The sequence below is a fragment of the Gossypium hirsutum genome, chromosome A02, assembly GCF_007990345.1.
Source record: "Gossypium hirsutum isolate 1008001.06 chromosome A02, Gossypium_hirsutum_v2.1, whole genome shotgun sequence".
Taxonomy (NCBI): Eukaryota; Viridiplantae; Streptophyta; class Magnoliopsida; order Malvales; family Malvaceae; genus Gossypium; species Gossypium hirsutum.
In genome coordinates, this window is record NC_053425.1 from 97,953,901 (window position 1) to 97,978,912 (window position 25,012).

At 30.7% G+C, this 25,012-nt stretch overlaps 1 protein-coding gene and 1 long non-coding RNA gene across 2 annotated transcripts; one reads left to right on the top strand and one right to left on the bottom strand.

The window, feature by feature from the left end:
• Window positions 1-414: 414 nt before the first annotated feature.
• On the bottom strand, window positions 415-3,306 carry LOC107951740 (transcription factor bHLH94). Its single transcript, XM_041082026.1, has 4 exons — window positions 2,652-3,306; window positions 2,150-2,563; window positions 1,915-2,050; window positions 415-681 (listed from the first exon to the last, which is right to left on the bottom strand). Exons 1-3 carry the CDS (start codon window positions 3,114-3,116, stop codon window positions 1,958-1,960), a joined length of 972 nt encoding a protein of 323 aa, XP_040937960.1. The 5' UTR covers window positions 3,117-3,306; the 3' UTR covers window positions 415-681; window positions 1,915-1,957.
• An 11,204-nt stretch (window positions 3,307-14,510) lies between these two features.
• On the top strand, window positions 14,511-15,862 carry LOC107951741 (uncharacterized). Its single transcript, XR_001698568.2, has 2 exons — window positions 14,511-15,108; window positions 15,586-15,862. It is a non-coding gene; the product is annotated as an uncharacterized lncRNA (long non-coding RNA).
• The last annotated feature ends 9,150 nt before the right edge of the window (window positions 15,863-25,012 follow it).

A 25,012-nucleotide genomic window follows, 5' to 3' on the forward strand; every position in this document is an offset into this window, starting at 1 on the left:
GGCTTGTGTTTAGTTAGAGATTTAGGGCTTTAGAGTTGTAATTATTGAGTGTAAAAACTTGGTAAAGGATTTGACTTATGATCAGGCAACAAGATTTAGGGTGGGTTTAGATGGACGGTGTGTTTGCTAGCGATGAGTGTAAAAATAACGATGACGGTGAGATTAGATATTATAGCGTGAAACAAAAAAGTAAGCCAAACGCATCGCACCACACTCAATCATCTATCTAAACCCACCCTTAAGTTTGTATAACAGAAAAAATATATAATACAAATATAGTATGAATATATAAAATTTACAATCTTTAATAGAATCAAAATTAACATTAAAAAATTATATGTATAGGGATGAAACCTTAAACTTCATGTCAATAAAACTTTAACCCACTCAAATTAATGTCATTAGACCAATAACTTGGACAAAACCTAAAGCTATATAGTATAGATTCTTAAAATGCGAAACTTTTATACAATTGCAAAATACCATACACAAATTATGGTACAATAAACATATAAACTAACTTGAATGATCAGAATATAGGTGCAGGCAAAGATAATTAATTAGCACAGTAAGATAAAACAGGGTCTGCCAATGACTTTTGAGTAAAGTCTCCATTAAGAGGCAGGTAGCCCAGCCACCGAGTATCCCCGCTGCGGTTTCATCATAAACATGTCGTTTTGCCTATACACATTTAAAAGGAAAAAAAACTTAATTAATTAATTAATGAAAATAGTTTCAAAATCAAAAGAATTATATGACTGAATCTTAACTTCCAAAAGTGAAAGTCATCTTTTTACAGTGAAAATTTTCTAGCGAGGGGCATCGTGTGTCACATGCTAAAAGAAATAAATTTTTAATTGGAATAAAGCATAATTAGAGCGCGATAAAAGGAATTATATTCAAATCATCAATCTTACACTTAATCTCTACTTGTTTAATGAATAATAGAATACTATCTTATGATGAAATTGTAATTATTTCACAAGTCTGTTCCAGATTGAAATTTAATTAGGTGAAACAAACAACTAAGCAGATAGGTTTTATTAAAGTTAAAAGTGCAATGCTAATTATAAAGATGAATGAGAAGACATGATATGAAATGTACTAAAAAAGATTTAGATTATCAAAACATCAATATTTCATTTTAGGGTTAAATGGCTCGAGGGTTTGTCCAAAATTTGAGAGAATTTTGGGTAAAAGTATTAGGTCCAAAAAATGAGATTGTACAAATATATTAGGCCCCTTTAAAATGTGTTCAGGCCTGAGCTCAACCTGTTTTTAAGTTTATAATACTTTATAATATGTAATTTAGAGCACATTAAAAAAATTTAACTTATACTAAATATATAATACTACTCTAATGTAAATATTAAAATAATGTTAAGATGATTATATAAAAAATTTCAATAAATAAAAAATATATAAAAAAATTAAAAAATAATAAGGACAAGCTTAAAATGGGCTTGAGTCAATCTTTTACAAATGTGGACAATTTAGGTAAAATTTTAAGCATATATTTCAAGTGGAGCCAGACTTAAGCAAGCATGAAGTATATTAATATCATATTTAAATCTGACCCAAACCATGAACACCTCAATTATTTCCCACGTTTAACACAATATTTACTCAATTAAAGACATTCCCAATTGGAAATTAGATGTTAAGAAAATGTAGTGGACACAACTTTTTTGACTAACTCAAAAAGGAAAAATAACTAAAGATTTAGATAATATGTTTTTTTAATTCCACTTGAATTGTTATTAAATAATAATAATAACTAAAATTTGATTATAAATTTCATAAATATTAAATTTATATTTAATGTTTAGGACCAATCATTATCCGAGTCCGAGCCACCAAAAAATATTAATTATCCAAAATTTAACGTAAAATAATAAAAAAACTACAAACAACCTGAGAATTTATGCTGAAAACCTAAAACTTGATTGAACAGGAATTAAGCAGCTGCCTCTTCTTGAAACTTATCCACCATTTCATAAACTGCGGCTGCAATTTCATTCACCGTATTTAGCTGACAGTTCTCTTCAACCTGTTCTCCACATAACAATTAAAATCTCAAATAATTGCTCCATTTGAAAATGGCGAACAGACTGACAATTCATTATGATTTTAAATAAAAAAGATTTACCTTGACACTCAAGGAATAAAGGACCCTATTTTCAACAGATGTGACGTTAAGGTGAAGCACGAATAGGCCTAGAGAGTAAAGCCCGGATACCATGTTGAAGAGCTGTTTTGGGTGTTTTTTTGATAGTATTTTCACGTTTGCATGGCTATCCACCATTGTTACTTCAACATCCGCAACTGAGGATGATGAAGAACACGACGGAAACGACCCTTTCTCCGCCGGGGGCTCGCCAGGGGTCTCCGTCTGGATACTGGTTGAGTACTGAGGAAAGGAAAAGAAATCCGAGAAGAGTGATGAAAAAGTGGTGATGTCTGATCTTTTTTCCATCCTTTTTCGAGCTTCTAAAGATTGAAGAATTTGCTCTAACACCTTTACGAAATTAATTGCTCCCCCAATGATTGATGCTTGGTCCCCCTACGAAGAAAAAAAAAAGACACTTCCAAATCATTAAATTAATCTTTTACCAAACCACTTTTTCAAAGAACAGAAGAAAAAAGGGTACCCTTTGAACGTAAGAGTTAGGCATCATAGTCCTAAGAACAGCAAGATAATCATTCATTTGTCTCCTCCTATTTCTTTCCACAGCAATATGAATCATCCTTTGATTCTCTATTTCTTCTTTGTTCTTGACACTTTTGGGTCGCCGTCTCCTCCGTCGACAAGACCGGGTGTCGATTGCTGGTGCTTCCGTCGGAGAGAATATCGGTCCACCGGTGGTAAAGCCAATATCCGGGGAAGAAGAAGAGTTGAAATCCCATGGCCATTCCTTTAAGGTTTGGTGCATCATGAAAGAAGACGATGAAGACCCCCTAGTTCCTCCTCCTCCACTTTTGGAAACCATTTCTCCATTGTTACTGTAATTAGCATTTTCTTCTTGTTGTTGAAAACCAACGCCATAGGTGTTGCATGGTCCACTTCCGCCATAGCAGAAAGGGTCTTGCTGAAACACTACAGCCTCTAAGGCCATGATAGCAAATTTCTTTCCTGCCAAACACACTGTTTTCAATTTGGCTTTGCTCTCAACAAAGGATTCAGAAGCATTTAACCACAAAAATTTTAGGGTGTTTCGTATGATCTGAGTGAGAACCCCTTGCTAATTTCTTCCCTTTATAACGGGTTTTAATCTGGTAATAATAATATTCATTAACGAAACCAAGTTGCACGAGACGGATCTTGTGAGAGGCTGAAGTGAGAGAGAAATAGAGACAAAAGACAGTGAGACAGAGAGATTCTCTAAATTATTGTTTTTTAAATATTAAAATTATTTCTTTGTTGTAATCATTATTGAAAGGTTAACTGAGAAAAATAATTTTCTTATTTTTCAGACTCCATGAAAAATATACATAGAGATTTAATTTTCTTTTATTCATTTAATTTTACCATTAATTTAAATCTTATTAAATCAATTTGCAAACGTTTTCGGAAAGTTATCAATTGCAACAGTAAGTGAAGTGTACTAGTTTTAGGCCAAATAGTGGGGTGTACTTGTTGAGTAAACTACATTTAATTATCAGTGAATTGTACAGAGGTGGGGTTAGTAAATTTATTCATGGGGTTTAAAAGGAATGATTTGTAGAAGAAATAGACATAAAATACAGATGGATGATATTATCCATTCATTTTTCATCGGTAATAATAAATATGTAATTCAGGGCAGCTGCAGGCAGGGTCTCGAGAATGTTGCATGGCATGTTGCTGCCTTTGTTTGATTTCGTCATAAATGACAGAAAGGGAGAAAAACCCTGGGGAAAAGACTACAGTCTTGTTGTTGTACGTGGCAAACAGTGGCAGCTTTTTTTTTAAGACACAAGTGAGAGATGTGTTTTAAGACATCGCTGACTGAGTGTGGCAGGGTTTGGGAGAATCCATGCACGACCATCACCATGTGACTTTCACTAACCCATTTGTTTAAACAGACTGTCTCTGCAATCATATACCTGAAAGACTAACTTCCAACAACATCCCTTCTTTTTTTGGTTTTTATTAATTAATATGTTTGAGTTGTAACTTAATAATAGAGAAAGAATGTTGAGTGTAGTTTGAGTTATTCGATTTCAGTTTTTGGAAGATATATATAACTTTTAATCTGTAAGGTTTTAAAGGTAATGTTGGTCATAAAGCATGTGTTTATATTTGGTTGAATGTGTAACACATTTTTATTTCCCCTTCAATAATAGGCAAAAAGGGTACAATATCCAAGAATTACCACCAAACTGACTGCCTCTGGGCATCACCCAACGGTTAATTTCTCTATTAACAAACGTAAATATAATCTTAGAAATCAATGAGGTGAATGGCCTTCAACGCCTGCCTTCCACTAAAATAAAGCACCAATTTTGGACAACAATAATATCTCTTGGAGTTTAACCATTTCATTTCTGCCCACCCATATTCATCTTACCAATGAAACACAATAGAGGAACCATAGTTGTTTTTTTGGGATATGCTGTTGTTAATGTAGTTTTTCGTAAGTTTGATTTAATAAAATTTTATCATTTAAATTAATATTAAATGTTTTTGTTTTTAACCTTTAAAAGACTAATATGATATTTATCAAATCCAAATAGAAGATTTTTTGTCTTGGGTTTTGGAGCAGATAACTTCTAGAAGATAAAAATATAGATATGATTGTTTGGATTGAAATACATTAGACAAGATCCAAGTAAAATAATGTTTAGATCCGTTTTTAAATTTATTCACTTTTGACATTCATAGTATGACTTACCTCAATTATGAGTTAGTGGCAGACTATTTATGTGTTACTCAATATATTGAAAGTCTAAGTTCAATTGGCAATAGAGCTGAAAGCTGGTACGCCGGGTGTCCGATTCCTACATAACAGAGCTTCATTTACAATAGTAGAATTCATATCCCAATAAAAGGTAAATGATATCCTATTATTGACATTATATGATAGATCATGGGCGAGTGCTTGATTGAATAGAGTGAAAATTTTCAAATTGGCAAGTCCTATTTTATCATCCTAACTCGATTATAAATTTTTTCGAATCCAGTCGAATATATTTATTCTAGTGAAACTAAAAAAAATTAAAACAAACATATTGAAAAGTTGTTGACAATATGACTAAATTCCGAGTTAAAGAACATAAATACCATACATATATGTTTGAAAACTCTTTTAAAACAAAATAAAAGAAATAAAATAATTACTATGATAAACTTGAATTGATAATTTACTTATTTAATGCCTCAAATTTATCATATTGAAAAGTTTAATAAATATAAGTTAACATTTTCATATATTTTTAGATATTTAATTTTCTTTATTTTTTGAATTCATAAATATATATATATATAATTTTGGAAAAAAATTATTATAAGTATTTTGAATTTTAGAATTGATTTTTTTAAGGGATTAATTTGCCCATTTTTAAAGTTGTTGGGACCCAAGGGGTATTTATCTGAATATGATATCTGAGTTATTTAAATTATTATAATTATAAAATTTAACTCGATTTGAACTAAAAAAAATCGAATTATGTATTTGAGTTAATTCAAAAAAACTGAATAAATTCGATTATCTCAAAATTCAAATAAAATTTATATTTTTTCAAATTGAATGAAGTTTTGCTCAACCGTAATCGCAATGTAATTGTTTATATAATTTAGATAATTATCGTATTTTTATGAAGCTTGGTTTAAAGAATGAATATATTAAAAAATTATGATAGTACACTCAAACATTAAAGCACTAAAATACCTGAAAACTTAAGCTAAAAGTAGCCTCACGGTATAAATTTGTATTCACTCGCTCTCCTCCAAAATAACCTCGCATACAAGTAATTTTAGTTGGCAGTAAAACCTAGAACTATACCCAGAATATGCTCCCATAACATTCATGCTAACAAAGCCATTCGATAGCCTTTATAAAGGCTTTGTAAATGCGGACCTTTAGCTAGATCATCATATTTAATTAGTTTGAATTTTAAACTTGAATTTCCTTCAATCAGTCATCAGATTATCCTTAAATTTCAAAACGTGATAAGTCCCTTAGAATCCTTCCTTGTTGGTTAGTCGATCCCCTTGGAGTAGAAGAGTCTTTGTATGACTTAAACTCCCCAAAACTTTCAAAATTAGTTATCAAATTATTAAAAACTTTTTATATTTTAATCTAGTTCTTTATTTACAAATATTTCCTACATTTGTTACCTATCTCTGAATTACAAAATAATTTCTTACAAAAATACAAGTTAAAATGCCAATTAAATAAGTTATATATGTATATATATATATTAATTGTTGAATTTTTTGTGATGAACAACATGTTGCAACACTGAATGCAACATAGGTTTGCAATTTTCAATTTTCCAACAATCTTCCCTTTATCATTTTGACGAAACCCTTCAGCAAATGGTTTTCTCACAACCCATACATTAAATAAAAGAATAAGTAAAGGAACTAGATAAATGTATAGCGTGCTCTTTCTAAAAGCAATCATTATATGATTGCAAATGTTTAGGTTAAATTTTTTTATTTGTTTAAAATTTGAACTAAATTGATAAATTTTGTAAACATTAATGATTAAAATTGTTGAATTTTTTATATTAATGATAGAATATGTAAATATTAGCGAGCTAAATTTGTTATTAAACCTATAAAAAAAGGGCAACGTCAGCTTTCCTTCACTCATCTAACAACAACTAACAGGAGAGTGACTAAAATATTTAATTTCAAAAAGTTTACTAACTAAATTGAAAAAATTAATAGTTGGATGACCAAAATAGAACCAAAGAGATAATTAGGTGACTATTTCTGTGGTTTACCCATACTTTTAAGGATTGTATGGATATAGAACAGTCAAAATTAATACCTAAATTGCATAATCAATTCCATTAAACACAAGCGAAGCTAGACTGTTGTTTTAAGAGGCCAAAATGAATGATAAATTTTGAAGGGAAAAGTACAAATTTATCATTATATTAATTTATAATTACATAAATTTTAAAGGGACACTACAGCAAAACAGGTCTTTAGCGGCATTTTTTAGACCTATAGTGGTGCTTTAATAAATGCAGCAAAAAACGCCGTTATAGATAGCATCGGTAAAATTTGCAGCATTTATGTGGGTAAACACCACTATAGAACATGATCTTTAGCGGCGCTTTTATTACAACCGTTGTTAAATATATACTATTTGTGGCACTATTTCTACAAACTGCACTATATAACGACTCATTGCAGCATTTTTTGGTTAGCGTAATTAAAAGTTCAACCTTTGAGGCGTTTTCGATCTAAACGCCGCTAAAAGCTTAATTTGCTATAGTGGAACTAAAAGGATAATTTTACTACGTTGGTTGGCTAAAGTCGCTTCCTACCCCTTATATCTATCTCTAAATAAACATAGTCAATAAATATTACTCGTTAATTCAAAATTTACAATTATTTTTATTCCATATTTATTGTATCTATTAAATTTGAAGAGGTGTCAACTATTTAAATATGACACATGACAAACAATTAAACATGTCACTTAAAATTGTTGCCATGAAAATCTCACTTTACCATATATATCACAGTTATAAATATACATTTATTTCTAGGTGGCAGGGGAGTTAGGCAAGTGGGGCCTTTTGCCCCCTTACCTGTTTGTAATTGCCATGAATGTGCTATCTAGATTTCTAGATGTGATAGCTTAGCAAGTATTCTTTCAATTTCATCCTAAGTGTCACTGTGTGCAACTTACCCATCTGTCATTTTTCTAATGATATTTTGATTTTTGCTAAAGGCAATTTGATTCTGTTACGAGTATCTGGTATGTGTTGCAGGACTTTTACTTGCTCTCTGGGCTATAGCTGAATTCTAACAAGAGTGAGATTTTTACGCCTGGGATCTCTACTGAGGACCAAGCTGCTATGCTTAGTATCACAAGTTCTAAGTTGGGTAAGCTTCCTGTTAGGTACTTGGGATGACCTCTGGTTTCCAGGAAATTAACTATTAATGATTGTAACCCTCTACTGAGTAAGCTTACTTCTGGAGTATGGCTAAGGGGGTAGAATTTTAAGTTTTGTAGGGAGATTTCAACTCATTAAGTCTATTCTTTTTAGTATCCAGGCCTTTTAGAATAGGCAATAAAAATTGCCTAAGTCTATGTTGAAGCGTGTTACTCAGCTCTCCATTCAGTTCTTTTAGAAAGGGAGTGATGCTAATACTAGTGGTGCAAGGGTTAGCTAGAAACAAATTTGTTCCCTTAAGTCTGAAGGGGGACTTGGTCAAAGAGATCTGGAAGAATAGAACTAAATTTGTGTCTTTTAGTAGATCAGAGCTATTTTGGCTGGGGGATCACTTTGGGTGGCTTGGATTAAGAAGTATGTCCTCAAGGGGCGTACCCTTTGGGAAGTGGCCCCATCCTCCACTTACAGCTGGTACTGGAGAAGATTGTTGAAACTTAGGGAACTTGCTAGTGCAACCTTGCATCGATTCCCTTCTAGTAGTAGGGACTCTACTTCAAAATTGTGGGGAGAAATAAAGTTTAGGGGTTGCAAGGTTTGTTGGAAAAGGCTTATTTGATTTCCTTTGCATATACCTAAATGCTCTTTAACTGCTTGGGTGACTATTCTTAATAGGCTGGCTACTTGTGATCGTTTAGTTTCCTTTGGTATGAGTGTGATTGGTAGTTGCTTATTATGTTCTAATGATGCTAAGTCGCGTGACCACCTCTTTTTTGGCTATTCTTTTTAAAGCTGTTTGGGGAAAAGTTCTTCACTTGTGTGGTATTGAGAAGGTTGTTGGCACTTGGAGGCAGGAGTTTGCCTGGACTCTTTTAAAGCTTAGAGGGTATACCTTGCTTGTTGGGGTCTTGAAGCTTGCATAGACTGTCTTCCTACACACAATTTGGTGTAAGTGTAATGCTCGAGTGTTTGGTCATGCTCTTTCGTCTGTTGGTGCTATTGTTTTGAGGATCAAGAGTATGGTTCAAGTTCATATGAGAGGGAAATTATTTAACAGAGCTGATTCAGTTAAAATTTTAATCAGTTCTAATTGGGGTTTCACCTGATTTTCTTTTGGTTTGTTCCGGTTGCTCCTTTTGTTATTGTTGATAGTTTTGTTGTAATGTTGTTTGATTCTAGGAGTTGATTGCTTCTTGGATAAATAAAATTCAGTCATCAATATATTTATATATATACATTTATATCGATAAAATCATCTAATGACAATCCTTAGAATTCTGTAGAAGGAATTAATTTCCAACATTGAGTTTTAACGGATGATCTTGTCAATCTAATCATTTTTAGTTTTTCATTTACTTATAATTTTTCAATAATAAAATCTAATGACTTGAATGAAAATTTTTAAATAAAACAAGTATAAATATAATTAAATATACAATATTTTAAGTAAATAAAGGAACCAACATAGTTAGACCTTTATTTTATTATTATCCTTCCTTGATAAGCTATACAATATTGCTTCATTTGTTTCAAAGGTTGGTGTATTTTCATATCCCAAAGGGGAAAGTTTGAGGTTTTGTTTCACAAATATTTTATTAAACAATAAGTTCATTTATTTAGAACCAAAATTAGAGAGAGTCATTATTGTTTGCTCATGAAAAAACCGGAATATTACTAAAACCATGGATTTCTCTCAAAACCGCTAATGTATATTGTAACGGCAACTAACAATAAGAGGTTACTTTCTTTTTTTTTTTTCTAAAAAACTGCATCAGAATTATGTACCGGCGCCGGGCCTTGAATTCAGATTTCAGGTCACGTGCTGTTGTTTTTTGTCCCTCTTTACTTGCATATTTTAATTTTTTTTAATTGACTTGCTGATTAAAGATGAGAAAACCTCAAATACTATAAAAATTATTGATTGATAGAATAACTAAACAATGACATGTGATGTATTACGTATATCTCATGTTGACGTATAAAAACTAACAAAATTTAATGTACCTCATATCCCCAACCACTTGTTGGTTATAAAAACTAAATTTTAATAGGACCAATTTGCACTTTGATCTAATGTTCAATTACTAGTTTGCTCATTTTTTTAGTAGAAAGGGTAAAATGCAATCTGACTCCTAGTACAAGACCCTCCATTACACTTTTACCTATTTTAAAACAATCGAATCAACACCCCTTCTCAAGTAAGGATTTTCATTTAGAACTAGTATGGTTCCTATCACTCTTCGCGTTGGGTTAATTAACATTTAAAACAAATTATAGAGTAAATATTTGAAGATTAAAATAGACTTTATGTCTTAGTAGTCTTCTTACTTTTTTTTTAAATTTAGTCTTTTTACTTTTATTTTTAAGAATTTAGTCCCTTTTTTTTTCGAATTTAAAAATTCAAATCCAATTGTTAACACTATTAAATTCTTCTATTCAATTCATTAGTGTGACATCTTGAAATTTTAAAGATAGCACTCATTTAATAGTCATGTAACAAAAAAAAACATTGCAATGGACTTGAATGTAACAAATGATAATAATAGTGTTTACAACTCCTAAAAGTTATATTAGAACTTTAATTAAATAAAGTAAATAGGCTAATACATTGTAAAAGTTGAGGTACCAAATTCAAAAAGTTGAAGTATAAATATTTGATCTTAAACTCGAGTGTAGCACATAGGCCAAAAATAAAATTTCACCATTGTTATATAATCTTAAATTTGAGGGTAACATAGGGACTAAAATTGAAAATTTATCATTCTTCTAAATAACGTAAAAAAGGGGGAAAGGAAAGTGACACATTATATAGGTGAGGGTAGCATAAGGACTAAAATTAAAATTTTACCATTTTTATATACTGCAAAAATTATAGGAAAAAAAGGGCAACGTGACACATGTCAACCAAGGAAGGTCCAATTATAAGTATATATTTTAGTATGGGTTTCGACCCATGCTTTGGTTAATTATTTTTGGACTAAATAATTAAAATTTATAGATTAAAATATGCTACAAATTTCTGGGTTTTCTGTATATTTAGAATTTAACCTTTAATTTTTCTATTTAAAAGTTTAGTTAATTTATTTTTCAAATTTAAAAATTCAGGTCGAATTGCTAATACTATTAAAATTTTCCTATTAAATTTGTTGGTGTGACACATTAAAATTTTAAAAAATACTCACTCGATAATCATGTCACAAAAAACGACGTTATAACGGACTTGAATTTAACAAAAAAATAATTACCGATGTTAACAATTTTTTGAATTTATGTCAATATTCTAATTAGAATAAAATATTTAGGGCAACTAATGACATTATAAATATTGAGATATCAAATTATATAAAATATTAAAGTGTAAATATTAAATCTCAAATTTTAACATAATATAGAGATCGAAATTAAAATTTGACCATTTTTATATAACTAAAAGGCAGAGGGAAAAAATTTGAAAATTAACCATTTTAATGCTTACTAATCTGAAATTCGATAAAATATATGCACACATGTTTTTTTTTTTAATACAATCAAATATGTTTCTTTGACACATCATTTTATATTGGCATAGTTTTTTTTTTCATTTATTGAAATGATTGAAAATCAACAGCTTGATTTATCTTATAATTTCTTTCTTTTTCTTTTTTTTTTTAATTAAATAGTTTTAGCATGTCAAGGAAATCTTTGAATTAATTTCGTGGCTTGCAAACTACCCTCAGGATCTATCTGGGTTGTCCACTGGAGCATCTCTCAATTTTCAATTTAAATCATATATATTATAGCAAAATGTGTTCGCTGAGTCTAAAATAATCATTACTTTAAAATATGCTTCAAGTATCTATATTTTTGTGTATTTTAATTTTAATTTTATTTTTATTTCAAAATTTTTAATTTTTTATTTGTTAGATTTAAAAATATAAATATAATTATTAACACCGTTCAATTTTTTTATTCAATTCAATTTTATTAAAATGTCATATATTGTTTCATGGCTATTGGGTTTTTTTTTCAATATGTCACACCAATGAGTTTAAAAAAAAAGAATTTTAATGATATTAATAATCGGTCTTGAATTTTGAAATATAAAGAGAAACAAAGCTAAATTCCTAAAGAGTGCCGAAACCTAAATTTTTTTAGGGGACGAAATTAAATCGTAATTTTTACGATAGCAAAAATATAATTTCACCATTTTAATAGCCTATATCTTTATAATTTTTAAAGGATTAAATCAAATTTTTATCATTTTTGGGGGAGGCCAAAGTAAAATTTTACCTTTACTAATTGAAAATTTTAAAAGGCCTAAGTAAAAAAAAATCATTTTAAGGAGGTCGAGGTCCCTATCAACCCCTAGTTACGACGCTGAGTACGAGGACTTAAAAGCGCTTTTTTAACCTAATAATTAATATGTCAAATTATAGGAGGAATTAAAAAATAATGCTAAAAGTACTTTTTAATTTAATTTTTAATAGAATACTTTTAATTTATTATATAATAATATTATTGTTTTTATAAACAATAGTGTTGATGTAAGGTGGAAAGGAACGAGGGTAAAAGGAGTAGATTGGGGAGAGGGATTGTCGAAACCATTTTTTTATTTCAATTTAAAAATGATGGATCGACGTTTTGGAAAGCGAAAATAGAGTCGCCACCAATCTTTTCTTGTTTAGGTGTGATCGGATCACCTAGAAATTTGGATTGTTTTAATAAAACATTTTGGTTTACTAAAACAATGATTTTGGTCTACGAAATTTTGAGAAAACAGGTTCGGGAGTTGGTTACGTGTGAGGAAGGATTAGCACCCTCATTACGCCCAAAATTGGTACCAAATTGATTAAATACTGTCCTTATGTCTAAGCTTTAAAAAATGTTTTTGAAATGTGATTCCCTTTTGATAACATTTGAGTAACTCGAGTTAGTCATCAAAATTCTCTTGCCTAAGAGGAATATAGAATCACATCCAGCACGATAGGACATGATCCTTTAAGCCCTCGAAAACATGATGAATTTTGACTTCAAAAATTTATATGTTGAAAACCGCAAAAGGATGCCCAATTATTTAGTCCAACGAGAGAATCGAAACCCAGCACAGTAGGGTACGATTCCTCGAATTTCCAAACGTTGACCATTGCCTTTCCTTAGAAAATACGTGTGGAATTCTGAAGAGATATTCGATTATTTTGAACAAACGGGAAATTGCAACCCAGCACGATAGGGTACTATTCCCCGAATTGCCAAGCATCGAATATTGCCTTCATTTTAAAGGGTTTTTTAGAAAACGTGAGTGAAATTTCGAAGGAATCTTCGATTGTTTTGAAAAAACAAGAAATCACAACCCAACACGTTAGGGCATGATTCCCGAATTATCAAACACCGAGTATTGTCTTTGTTTTGGAAGGTTTTTGATAAACACGAGTGAAAACCTAAAGGAATATTCGATTGTTTTGAACAAACGAGAAATCACAACCCAGCACGATAGGGCATGATTCTCGAATTATCAAACACCGAGTATTGCCTTCGTTTTAAAGGATTTTTAGAAGACATGAGTGAAATTTTGAAGGGATATTTTGATTATTTTAAGCAAACGGGAAATTGCAACCCAGCACGTTAGGGTGCGATTCCGCGAATTACCAAATATCGCATATCGCTTCGTTTAAGGGATTTTTAATAATTGTGAAACTAGCTTAAAACGCATTAATTCGATTTGAAATAAGACGAAATTAATCATAAAATTTAGATTTTGGAAAATCACATTTCATAAACCAAGTGGACAATGACGATATGGGGTAATAGGCACATACGAGATGCAATCAATTAACAAACTAATAATTAAATATAGCTAACCTAAAAAAATGCAACCCGATTACAATAATGCATAGGGAATAATTGATATAATAATATAATGACGAAAATGATAACGATTACACAAGCAAAACAATACATACAATAATATGCCACGATAATGTCCATAGCATGATATAGAATGACCAATGCAAGATATAAAGATAACATAGCAATTAGAAGCCAATGTGCTATAAAACGGTTTTAAAATAATAACGAATAAATGGACCTATATATATATATAGGTTGACAAATTTGCATGAAAACTAGGGATAGCTATATGATTTTTGGAATATATATTATAGAATAAAAATTTGAATCAAATTGCGTGTAAAATGTTTTAGACACAAATGCATTTAAAAAATGACAATGTACATAATAATTTAAATAATATATGTATATGAATATATTAACAACACTTATTAATAAGGTATTAAAACAATGTAATATAAAAGAATTTTACAATATACAAAACAATAATTATTATAAAAGCTAAAAAGAATGATTAGTATACAACATATATAAAATATTTAAAGAAATAAGACACATGATGCGAAAAAAAAATCTAAAAATAATTATATAAATGTAACAAACAAAATTATTAACATGGATTAATGCATAAACATATTAAATATATTTTAAATTAACCAATTGTACAATTATAAGACCAAATTAATACTGCAATAAAATAGGGAGGATAATTTGCAAATAAAGTAATCATAACATGGACCAATGCTCAAAGCGCATAAATGTATGGGGACTGAATTTGTAAATATCTCGCGCCTACAATGCTGCAAGTAACCGCGGATCAAAGTGAAATAAAGCACAAATTAGTAGGCCAAATTTTAAAACACAAGGTAGGCAAATTCGGCGCAAATTGAAGGCTGTGCGCAAGGGGAAGGATTTGTTGCGAAAATTCCCCATTTTTGAGTGGTAATGCGCAGATTAGGCCTGTCAAATGAGTCACCTCGTGGACCTTACTCCATAAAACTGTGCCATTTTATTAAATAGTCATTTAAGACCCCTTTTCTTCTATTTCTTTTCCCCAAACGCAGCCCCCATTTTAGATCAAAAGAAATTCCAGCCTTTAAAATCAAATTTTTTAGGGTTTCCTCCGCTTGACTGCCAAACCACCATGATTTTAGGTGATTACCAGTAAGCGAGACGTGCCCAATCTTGCCGTTAAAGGAACTCGACCAGATCTAAAAGGATTCGGTAAGTATTTTCCCTTCTTTCTTCTTTATTTGAATGAAGCTTTCAAATCTCATGTTATTTTTTAAAGAAAAAATAAAAATAAAAATAAAAATAGATTTGTAAAATGAATAGATTTCCACTATTATGTGATCTCTCGCCCTTATACTCGCATGACAGATTTAGGGCTTTCATCGGCCTTTAGTTGCATAAAAAGGAACAAACAAATAAGAAAATAAAGAGAAAAGAAAAAACGGGAAAAAAAATCAGAAGAGAAAAAAAAATGAAATTACCTCTATTGATCTAAATGCACATTTCTCTCTTTTCTGTACGTGTGTACAGATATTGTATGCGTAGAGTATATTTTGTGTGCGTAGTGTGTGTAATCTCCTCCCTTTACAAAGATTAAAAGTTGGGCTTTTATAATCGAAAAAGGAAATCAACCGAAAATATACAATATATTTGTTTCCATTCGCTGCTGTTTTTGTTTCTTTCTTGCAGGTACAGAGTCTGTTGGCATGCGCACGGGGTGGGGGCGTGGCGTACGAGGGCTGTGGAGGTATGGGACTGCTGTAGTGGAGGTATGGGTCTATTGCCCAGTTGCTGTTGAGGCGCAGGATAGAGGGGTGACTTAGGGTTTGCCGAAACTTGGCTCAATTTTTGGGGCCATTTGGGTCTGTTCCAGCTATTGGGCCGTTGTATTTGGGCTATGGGGCATTGGGTATCAATATTGGTTGTAATATTTGGACCTTTATGACAGATTATTAGTTTGGTTTCATTCTTTGGACTTTTGGTTTAATAATTTGGTATTTATTTTGGGTTTTGGTTCTAACGTGGGCCCGGGCTAAATTGGCCCATTATAGGGATATCAAGAAAGGTTCCCACGAGGATGCTTGTGTAGAGAGCTTAGAAAGATAAAGGAGAGTTCCCTTTCTCCCAGTAAGTAGGGACATATATAAATGTTCTCAGACAAGTGTCTTTATGCCAGCATTCGCGATATGAGTCATGTGGTTCTGTCGACCCATGTCCTAAGATTTGCTTCCTAACCCATGTGTGACCTCATAAAGCCTTCTAAGTTTGCAAGATGATGGGTCAGTATACTTTTCAAGTGGTGGACAGTAGTACATTGCGGGGCTCCTATCATTAGTGAGGTGATGAATCTTTGTAGTGTAGACATCTAGCACGATTTCATTGAAGTGAGGTAGAGTGGATTTTAGGCATATAATAATCCCCCCAAAGTTGAGAGGAAGGTTATAAAGTGACCTTCCCTAAGACTAAAAAATTCTTCTTTTTCTTCTTCTTTTTTCTTTTTATGGGTGAGATTCAATTTGAGCCAAGTTTATAGGGTGTTTGTGTAAGTATTGACGAAGCTGGTGAAGAGTCACGTATGAGATGTATGTGTGGTTGGGAAATGCTAGGATATATGTAAAAGTTGCATGTGTAAGCCACAAAAGGAGAACCACGTTTAGTATTTTTATGGCAACTTAAAATTTACGTTGTGAATGCATGTCGTACTTGGACTGGGCAAATGAAACAGTAGATAGGATTGTGTCCTTTGAGAAACATTATGAAAAGGGTATAAATTTGTAGAGGATGTGTGAGAAAATTTTAGTTGCCATTGTAATAGTGTTTTTGTGCTTATTCCTTTGAGCTTTTCTAGTGCATTTTCAAGTTGGCAAAAGATTTGTCCAATTAAGGAAGTTTAATATTGGTAAGTTTTCTACTAAATTTTTTAAGGTTTGTAGGTTTGGAAACTTTAATTGTAGTTTTGCAATTTTAAAATTGGATGTTTGTGAATAAATTGCAAAATTGTACATAAAATGGTTAGGGGCCGAAATATTGAGTGGAGGGTAAAGGTGGAAGGAATGTGAAAAGATAAAAGAGAAGGGTTTGATCTAGTAGACATGCATGGTGAAACATAAAGATGTTGCTGTCCCCATTGAAGGAGATGTTTTTGAATGCTACACCAATCCTGATTTTCTAAGGCATATACTGGCCATAAGGGATTGGAGAGAGAGAACCCCAAAGTCAAATTTATTATCTCTGATGGATCCATGTGCTTAAGTTGTACTAATGAATCAAATTATGGTAAAAATGTAACTCCCCATTACTCGACCCAATCGTCGGATCCGAGCTATAAGATGTCACATTCATTGCTTGAGCAATTACAATCTATAACATTCAATTTAGCACTAATATAGATTCATTTACAAATAAATCATGTGTATTAAACAATGTAGTCATTTCTGAATCTTATACAAGCTTACGTAAGGTCTTTTGCTAACTCGAGTTTGTTATGGACCAAAATGTAAAATTTCCAAAATGTCGGGTTGACATCGTGACTACGGGAGCTCCTTGTCGCGGTACAACATGTTGTCTTGGCTTGTTGCGATGTTGAGATTACGTCGTCGCGACGAGACTCTCTGTCTTGCCCTCATTGTGACGTTGAGGAACTTATGTCGCAACATGACCCCTATTTTTCCATAAGTTAATTCTATACATTATCCAACTAGCATATATAGCATGCATGAATGGCTTTAAGGCTCCAATTGATCATTTTCAAAAATTTCAACATGCTAACAACCATTTAGCAAAACCTCAACACCACTTTCATGCATAATTACTAACCATTTACAATACCAATTCTCAAAATGACCATTTGAAACAAGTAAAACCTAGGTACATGCCATTTGACCAAAATGCGATAAGCTATACAAACTTAGTTGAGTTGAAAACGGCGGTCCAGATGCTAACTTCACTTTTCTGAGGCTTTGAGATTACTTGTACCCACACACAGGATAAACAAACCGTACGCTGAGCAATAAAGCTCAGTGGTACTTTCATGATTCAAGATAACATAAACATTTACAATGATCATGCATAACAAAATTACACAATTTAGCCAAGTTATAATCTACTAATCTAACAATATCACATTTTAGATACGAGGGAGTATATGAATATGGAAAACAACTAATGCATTCGTCAATATTTGCAAGGCAAATAATCTATACATACCATTTGACAATTACCATTATATATTCATGTTCCATGGCATTTATATTATTTATCTTGTTTTCATACCTTATTAGCTAACACTATCAAACATATATCACACATCTTTATATGCTATTAACACTATACTATTCATGTTCCATGGCATTTATATTATTTATCTTGTTTTCATACCAATCAAACTCATTTATGAAGTTTATCGACTCATTTATATTTATTTCGGTATCATATTCTATTGGAAATCTATTTCTTTACATATTCAAGTTTTTTTCCCTTCTAATTAGGTTGTTATGCCCGATGGAACTCTAGTAAAATGGACTCAAATACACGGGTAAACTACACGACACAAGATAGCTCGTAGGAGCTTAAACTACAATGTACCAAGGCACCGAAGTGTAAAGCCCGAAGGCATCAAATGCATATCCATATACTAATACATCCCTCCACAACACCATATTATACTCGATGATTTGCAACAAATGCTAGATCCCGGTATAACTTGTAATGATCTCCGTACAAACTCATATCTCGTACAAGCACGCATACAACCTTATTAGCATGCCAATAATATCTTAACCTTTTACTAAGTTCACATGGGCATCAATTATATATATAAACATTTTCATACCTGTAATCATCTTACTCGTCGACGATTTTCACTTTTCCTTTCCCTTTTGACGATTTAGTGTTATCGCTATCTACGAATAATCACAAAACATATCACATTGTCAATTTCCAGCCAAATCAGAATCAAACAATAGAGGAGGCATTAGTAGGATTGTTCCTTAATGATTGAGGTAACAGTAAGCATAAGAATGTCTTCCTTTAATGTTTAGAGGGAAAAGTCAAAATGGTATAGATGTGAAAAAAGATTTTATAGGGTTACCCAAATAATGGGCAATGGCTAGATGATACTATGGCTTGGCCATATAATTCAACAAACAAGGTTGGAAAAATATTGTTGAGGTATTGAATGAACTAAAGGATTTCTATAATATCTTTTATAAGTATCCCGAACGTTCTTGGAAGTATAGGACTTCAAAGTATAGATTTGTAGGTGGCATGTACAATTTTAGAAGTTAATGTATATTAACTTTATTTACATGGCATACATGTGGATTGTCACATAGATGGCACGTCAATATTTAATTAATTTTTTAAATTTAAAGAATATATTTTTATATTTTTTAATAATTTTTAATTTTTAAAATTAGTTTTCTTTTTGAATTTTTAAATTATAAAAATAGTTTTTTTAATTTTTAAATTTTAAAAATTAATTAAATGTTGATGTGTCATCCATGTGGCAATCTAAGTGTATGTAATGTCAGCAAAGTTAAAAAAAGTTAAGTTTTTCATTCATTTGAGGTAATTTGACAAAAAAATATAAATTTAAGAGTTAAAAAAGGCAAAAAAAATTAAATGAACGGCGAAAATAACTTTTTTTTATAAAGTTGAAGGGTTAAATAAGTTATTATGCCTTTATAATTCCTCTCTGTGACTATGGATGGGTTTTTTTTTCTTATATTAATTAACCTTAAAAAATAACATCAACTTTTAGTTTTTCACTTATAATAATTTATTTTAATTGAAACTGTAATATTTTTAAAGGTAAACTATACCACTAGTCATTAAATTATGGGTAAGTTTTTGCTCTGGTTACTTAACTAAAAAAAAGAGTTACTATTTGGTCATTGAATTACTTAAAATTTAAGTCACTGGGTTATTAAAATCGATGCTATATCGCTTCTGTGTTTGCATTGTCTGTTCCAATCAAAAGTTATCTTTTCTCTTCTCTTCTAAAGTTCAGTTTTTTTTTCATAAAACAACTTTGAACGTCATGAATCTACGAACCAAAATTCAAATAGCTTTTTTTTTCATCTCCAATTTTGATCGTCAAATCGAATTAGATCTAAGGTATGTTCTTCTACTCATCGATGGGTATTGATCTACCGTATTGATCGTTAAATTGTCGCTTAGAGCTCACTAGCGGAACCTTAAAAATAAAAACTTAACAACCTAGTAGTTTAAATAAAAACTTTCAAACAGTTTAATAATTAAATTATAATTTTTTAATTAAATAATTAAAATGAAAACTTATTTATAATTTAATGATTAATATGTAGTTTAATATTTTTAATTATATTGTTGAATTATATGTTATAGATACTAGAATAGGCATATTAATTAACCTCAAAATATCATTAAAATAAAACCCCCCAACATAAAACTGAAAAGTGGTATTGACTGTTGAAGCCTCCTTTTTTATACCCCAAAGAAAAAAGGTTTTTTCCTCAATCATGCCATTATGACGACGTCATGGCATTTGTCATTTGTCATTTGTCATTTGCCATTCGCCATTTGCCCCATATGTTTCACTCGTTTTATTGTTTCTTGACTTTTGTGTCAAAGAACAACCCCCCAAAAAATGAATCCCCACAACAGGTGTCTTGGATTGGGATATTTCCATGCCCTAATTTGGGGGCAGACTAAACCCTCTTTGTTTGAATATTTGGTTGCCATCATGCATGGTAGGAGAGGGATTTGGGTTGGATTTTTCCTACAAAGGCAAACTATCAACCTCCTTTTTTTGGATTTTCTTTTATCCTTTTTAGCACTAAAATTATATAGCTGCATGTGATGAAAAGATATTTCAATGACATTGGGAAAAAAAAAGCAAAAATTGATTTGAGTTTGATGATCGAGAGAAGCAGTTGATTGATTCTATTACCAAGACTACTTCTCTTTGCTACTTTGATTAAATATAAGAATGTGGAGCCATGCACACTTAATCTAATCTTTCACCCAAATTAAACAACCATCCATTTCATTTCAACTTATAATGTGTGTATATTTGATGGAAGAAAATTGTTCTATTTAACCGGGAGTTATGCCTCATATGGTTAATAGTGTAGAACTTATTAGACATAAAATAAAGAATAGTACTTAATACAATTTTAAACTTGTAATTAGAAACTCTTGTATAAAATAAGACATTTTTAAAAGAAGTGGAAATTTTTTCTTCTCTTTACTAAAAATAAGTCATGAAAATGGTTAAATTTTACTGATTAAATTAGTTTATTGCTAACTTATATACTAAAACATTTGTAAAAAATAGTACTCCCACCAAATGTAGCATTAATATTTGGAAGGCAGATTGGGCTTTCTAGACTTAAGCTAGGTTGGACTCTTAAATAGGGAAAAGCTCTTCTGGCATTGTTTTTTTCCGATCACAAGACTCAATAATCAATATAGAAAATATTAAGGGACATCAAACTCCTTACTACTTGACCCAACAATAGGGGTGCAATTAAGAATTTGGTATTAAAAGGTTGAAATAAAATAATAAACTTTTGGGTGTTCAAAACATAAAATTTAATCCTAAAAGAGTTTAAATTAAATTATTAATTTCTTGAAGGATAAAAATGCAATTATTTTATTTAGAAATTTAATAGCACAATTCACTGTTGATATCTAATAACATGATTTAATAAAGAGATTAACTTTATTTAATAAGTAATTATTTTTAACAATCTTATTATAAGTTCTGGTCATACCTCTTTTTGACAAAATGCTTAGAATTATTCATAGCACCTCCCAACTCATAAATAGGAGAATAATGCGTTTCAACGCATTTGAACTCACATGTTATTACATTAGTAATAATGCTCATATCAATCGAGCTAAAAATCAATCAACAGTTAAAAAAACTAGGGAATAGAATTTTTAAGCAATCGAGATCGAACCCCATTCAATATCATCTCTTGTAGTGATAGTGAATCTCGCATTGGTTACGCTTTACTTACAAATTAACAACATTTGACCTACCAACCCAACACGGAAGAGTTAAAAAATAGAGTCCGAGTTTTAAGTTCAAACTCGAAGGTAGGGGCCTCTTTTCGAAACTAGCCTCTTATGGTGGTGAATTGCCCATCACTCATCCAATTGTGTAGGCTCGACAAGAATTTACAGCTGCTTTATCGATTAGGCGCAGTACATCTCCAGTATATGTGAAAATCAGAAAACGCCGATTTGCGAGAACCTTGGTGGGGGCTGATATTTGCATGGATATGGCAACTAGCTCTACTTATTGCTTGGATATGTTATCAAATCAATGATGCTGTAGCCGGAGATTTGACCTTTGTAGGGTTCCTTTGTCTGCTTGGTTAAGACAAAGCATCTCCTACCACTTCTTCCTAGCCGCACATAATGTTGCGTATATGAAACCCACACCATGACATCAACCAAATCCATCTTTCATTATAGGTAACCATGGGTCATCAACAAAACAAGCAGCCTCCACCTAGCTGGATTTTAATGTTATGGAAGCCATTGACGTAGCTCCAATATATCTGCCAACAAAGTCACAGTTGCATTGATAAGATTGTTGTATATTGGTATCATACATCAGGATTAAGTCCAGTGTAATTTATTCTCTTTAAATATGTTTTCTTTTTCTATAAAATACTTAATTTTACCCATAAGTTTTCCTTAATTTGTAATATAGAAGAAAATGCGATTAAATGCCGTTAAACTAAGGGATGAAGCCAAAATAGTTTTCTAGAGATCGGGATTAAGTTGAATATTTTTATGAGGGTTAAAATATAATTTTAAAATTTTAATGGTTTATATCTTTATAATTTTTAAACGACTAAATCAAATTTAGTTAAAGTGTAAATTGACCTTTTATTAAATTAAAATTTTGTAAAACTTACATTTTTAGGGAACCGGGACCTTTGCTAGCTCCCCAACGGCATCCCTGCACAAGCCCATATTCTCTTAATTATTACATTAGTAACAATGTGATTGAGTTAAATTTCAATCAAACTCTCTAAATATGTTGTAAGAAAATAAAAAATACAACATATCCGGGATCTCAATACTTCTTCCTAAATAAGAGTGTGAATTTTGGTTTTCAAGGGGTAAATAGCAATAGTAGTAATGAGAAATAAATTAAAGTTGGATGAACTTACTCTGCAATATATTTGGAGACCCCAACACTTGCTCTTAGATAGGAGTGTGAATTTTGTTTTTCAAGAATTAAATGAATCTAGGACGAGTTCTTTAAAACAAGATAAAGTATTAACTGCTTCAAAAGTGAAGATTGACTACACAATTTTGTACTTTTTGAAAATTTTACTATATATCTTTAATTAATGGATGTAATATTGTAATATTGATGATTTGATTTCTTAAAAAGGTTTTTCTTATTGGTTCGCTCAAGGTCTTGGAAGCAAAACTATGGGCGATAGAATGATTCGATTGTTTTGATGTAAGAGTTGGAATAAGGGCATGGAGTTATAAGTAGAGCCATATTTCCAAATGTTGCCATTAGTTAGATTCTTTATTAGGACAGATAATGTGGAGGTTAATTAATTAAGATGATGTTGGGGTTTCCATTTATTTTATTACTTTTCCATCTCAGCCTAACCGTGGATACTTTGCATCTAAATAAAGCTCCAAGTTTGAAGAAAATAAATAAAGAAAATGAGGAACATATATATTGCTAGTGGATGTCAATTTTCTTAAAACTACTTTCCCTTGTCACGCAACACCAATGATTGATTTAATCGGCAATTTCAATTTTGAATTATGTTATCAGCTTGAATTATTTTATTTTTTTTTAGCATATGAAATTTTAAGCGATTTTGATTTCTTTTTTTTTTTTATAAAATTAGGGGTTTAATAAATATTTTTCATAAATTTTGGAGGTAAAAGCCCTTGGCTCATTATGTTCCACCTTTTGTGTGTGAATTTTCAATATAGATTTATTGTAGTTTAAGTCTCGTGTAGATCTTATCTAAATTTATTTTGATTTAAATATAAATATAATTCTAATTCTAAGTTTAATTTTACTTTACAATGATTTTTATATTTAAATATGTGATATTTATAACCACAATTGTGATATTTATATTTATATTTAATTTATGTAGTTGAGTAATTACAATTTATACTACCAAACATGACATAGTGAATTATGATGTAATTTCACTCTATCAACCGACATGCGGTGGTAGATCTTGAGACTAAGTTTTAGGGGCTATTAAATTTTTCAAAAAAAAATTTAAAAATTTTGGGGGTCTAATTAAATTTTTTGTGAGATTAACAAAAATTTTAAAAATTTTAAGAGAGCTTAATTAAAATTTTCTAAAATCTTCAAGGAAAAAATGAAATTTCTCAAAAATTTGAAGAGGCTAATAAAAATTTTCTAAAATTTTTTAAAAAAATCAAGATTTCCCACAATTTGGGGTAGACCCCAAAAGGATCCGCCTCAGCTAACACGTCTACGAAATTAAAATTTTTTCGTATTATAATATGGTATAATTACTACCTTAATAATTATACTTTCATTTAATTACTTTGTAAGGTTCAAAGCGCAAACATACCCTTAATAATTTTTAATATAATGCTTGGATACTTAAATTTGAATTTGAATTTCTTAATTTTTAAAATCTTTATTTAGAGTATTTAAAAAAATTTCAAGTTGAAAATTATTATTTGGATTTGAATTTATATCAAAATTTTGATTAATTTTATATAATTTGTAAAATTTTAAATTACAAGATTTAATAATTAAAATATAAAAATATATGTCCATTGAGTCTTAGCTTAATTGGTATCGACATCGTTGCCAGTGCAATAGACTGTAGGTTTGAGTGTGTTGAAGTGTATTATTCTTCTATTTAAGGGTTAGGAAGAGATTATGAGTAGTTGTCCATATTTTTCAGTACTAACAACAATACAAATGTCAACTGAATTAATACTCAATTAACAAATAATTAAATTGAAGAACCCAAATTCACAATTCCAAAAGAATCAAAAAAAATGTAAACAAATAGCAATACCAGGATTACAATTTTATGTTATGAATAAGAAATTAGTGAATAAACTTAATTATTATGTCAGTATCCAA

Coding starts and splice junctions, on each gene's coding strand:
- LOC107951740 (XM_041082026.1), bottom strand. CDS start 3,116: ATGGCCTTAGAGGCTGTAGTGTTTCAGCAAGACCCTTTCTGCTATGGC. Junction 2,564..2,651: donor CTAACTCTTACGTTCAAAGG/GTACCCTTTTTT, acceptor TTTTCTTCGTAG/GGGGACCAAGCATCAATCAT. Junction 2,051..2,149: donor TTTATTCCTTGAGTGTCAAG/GTAAATCTTTTT, acceptor TGTGGAGAACAG/GTTGAAGAGAACTGTCAGCT.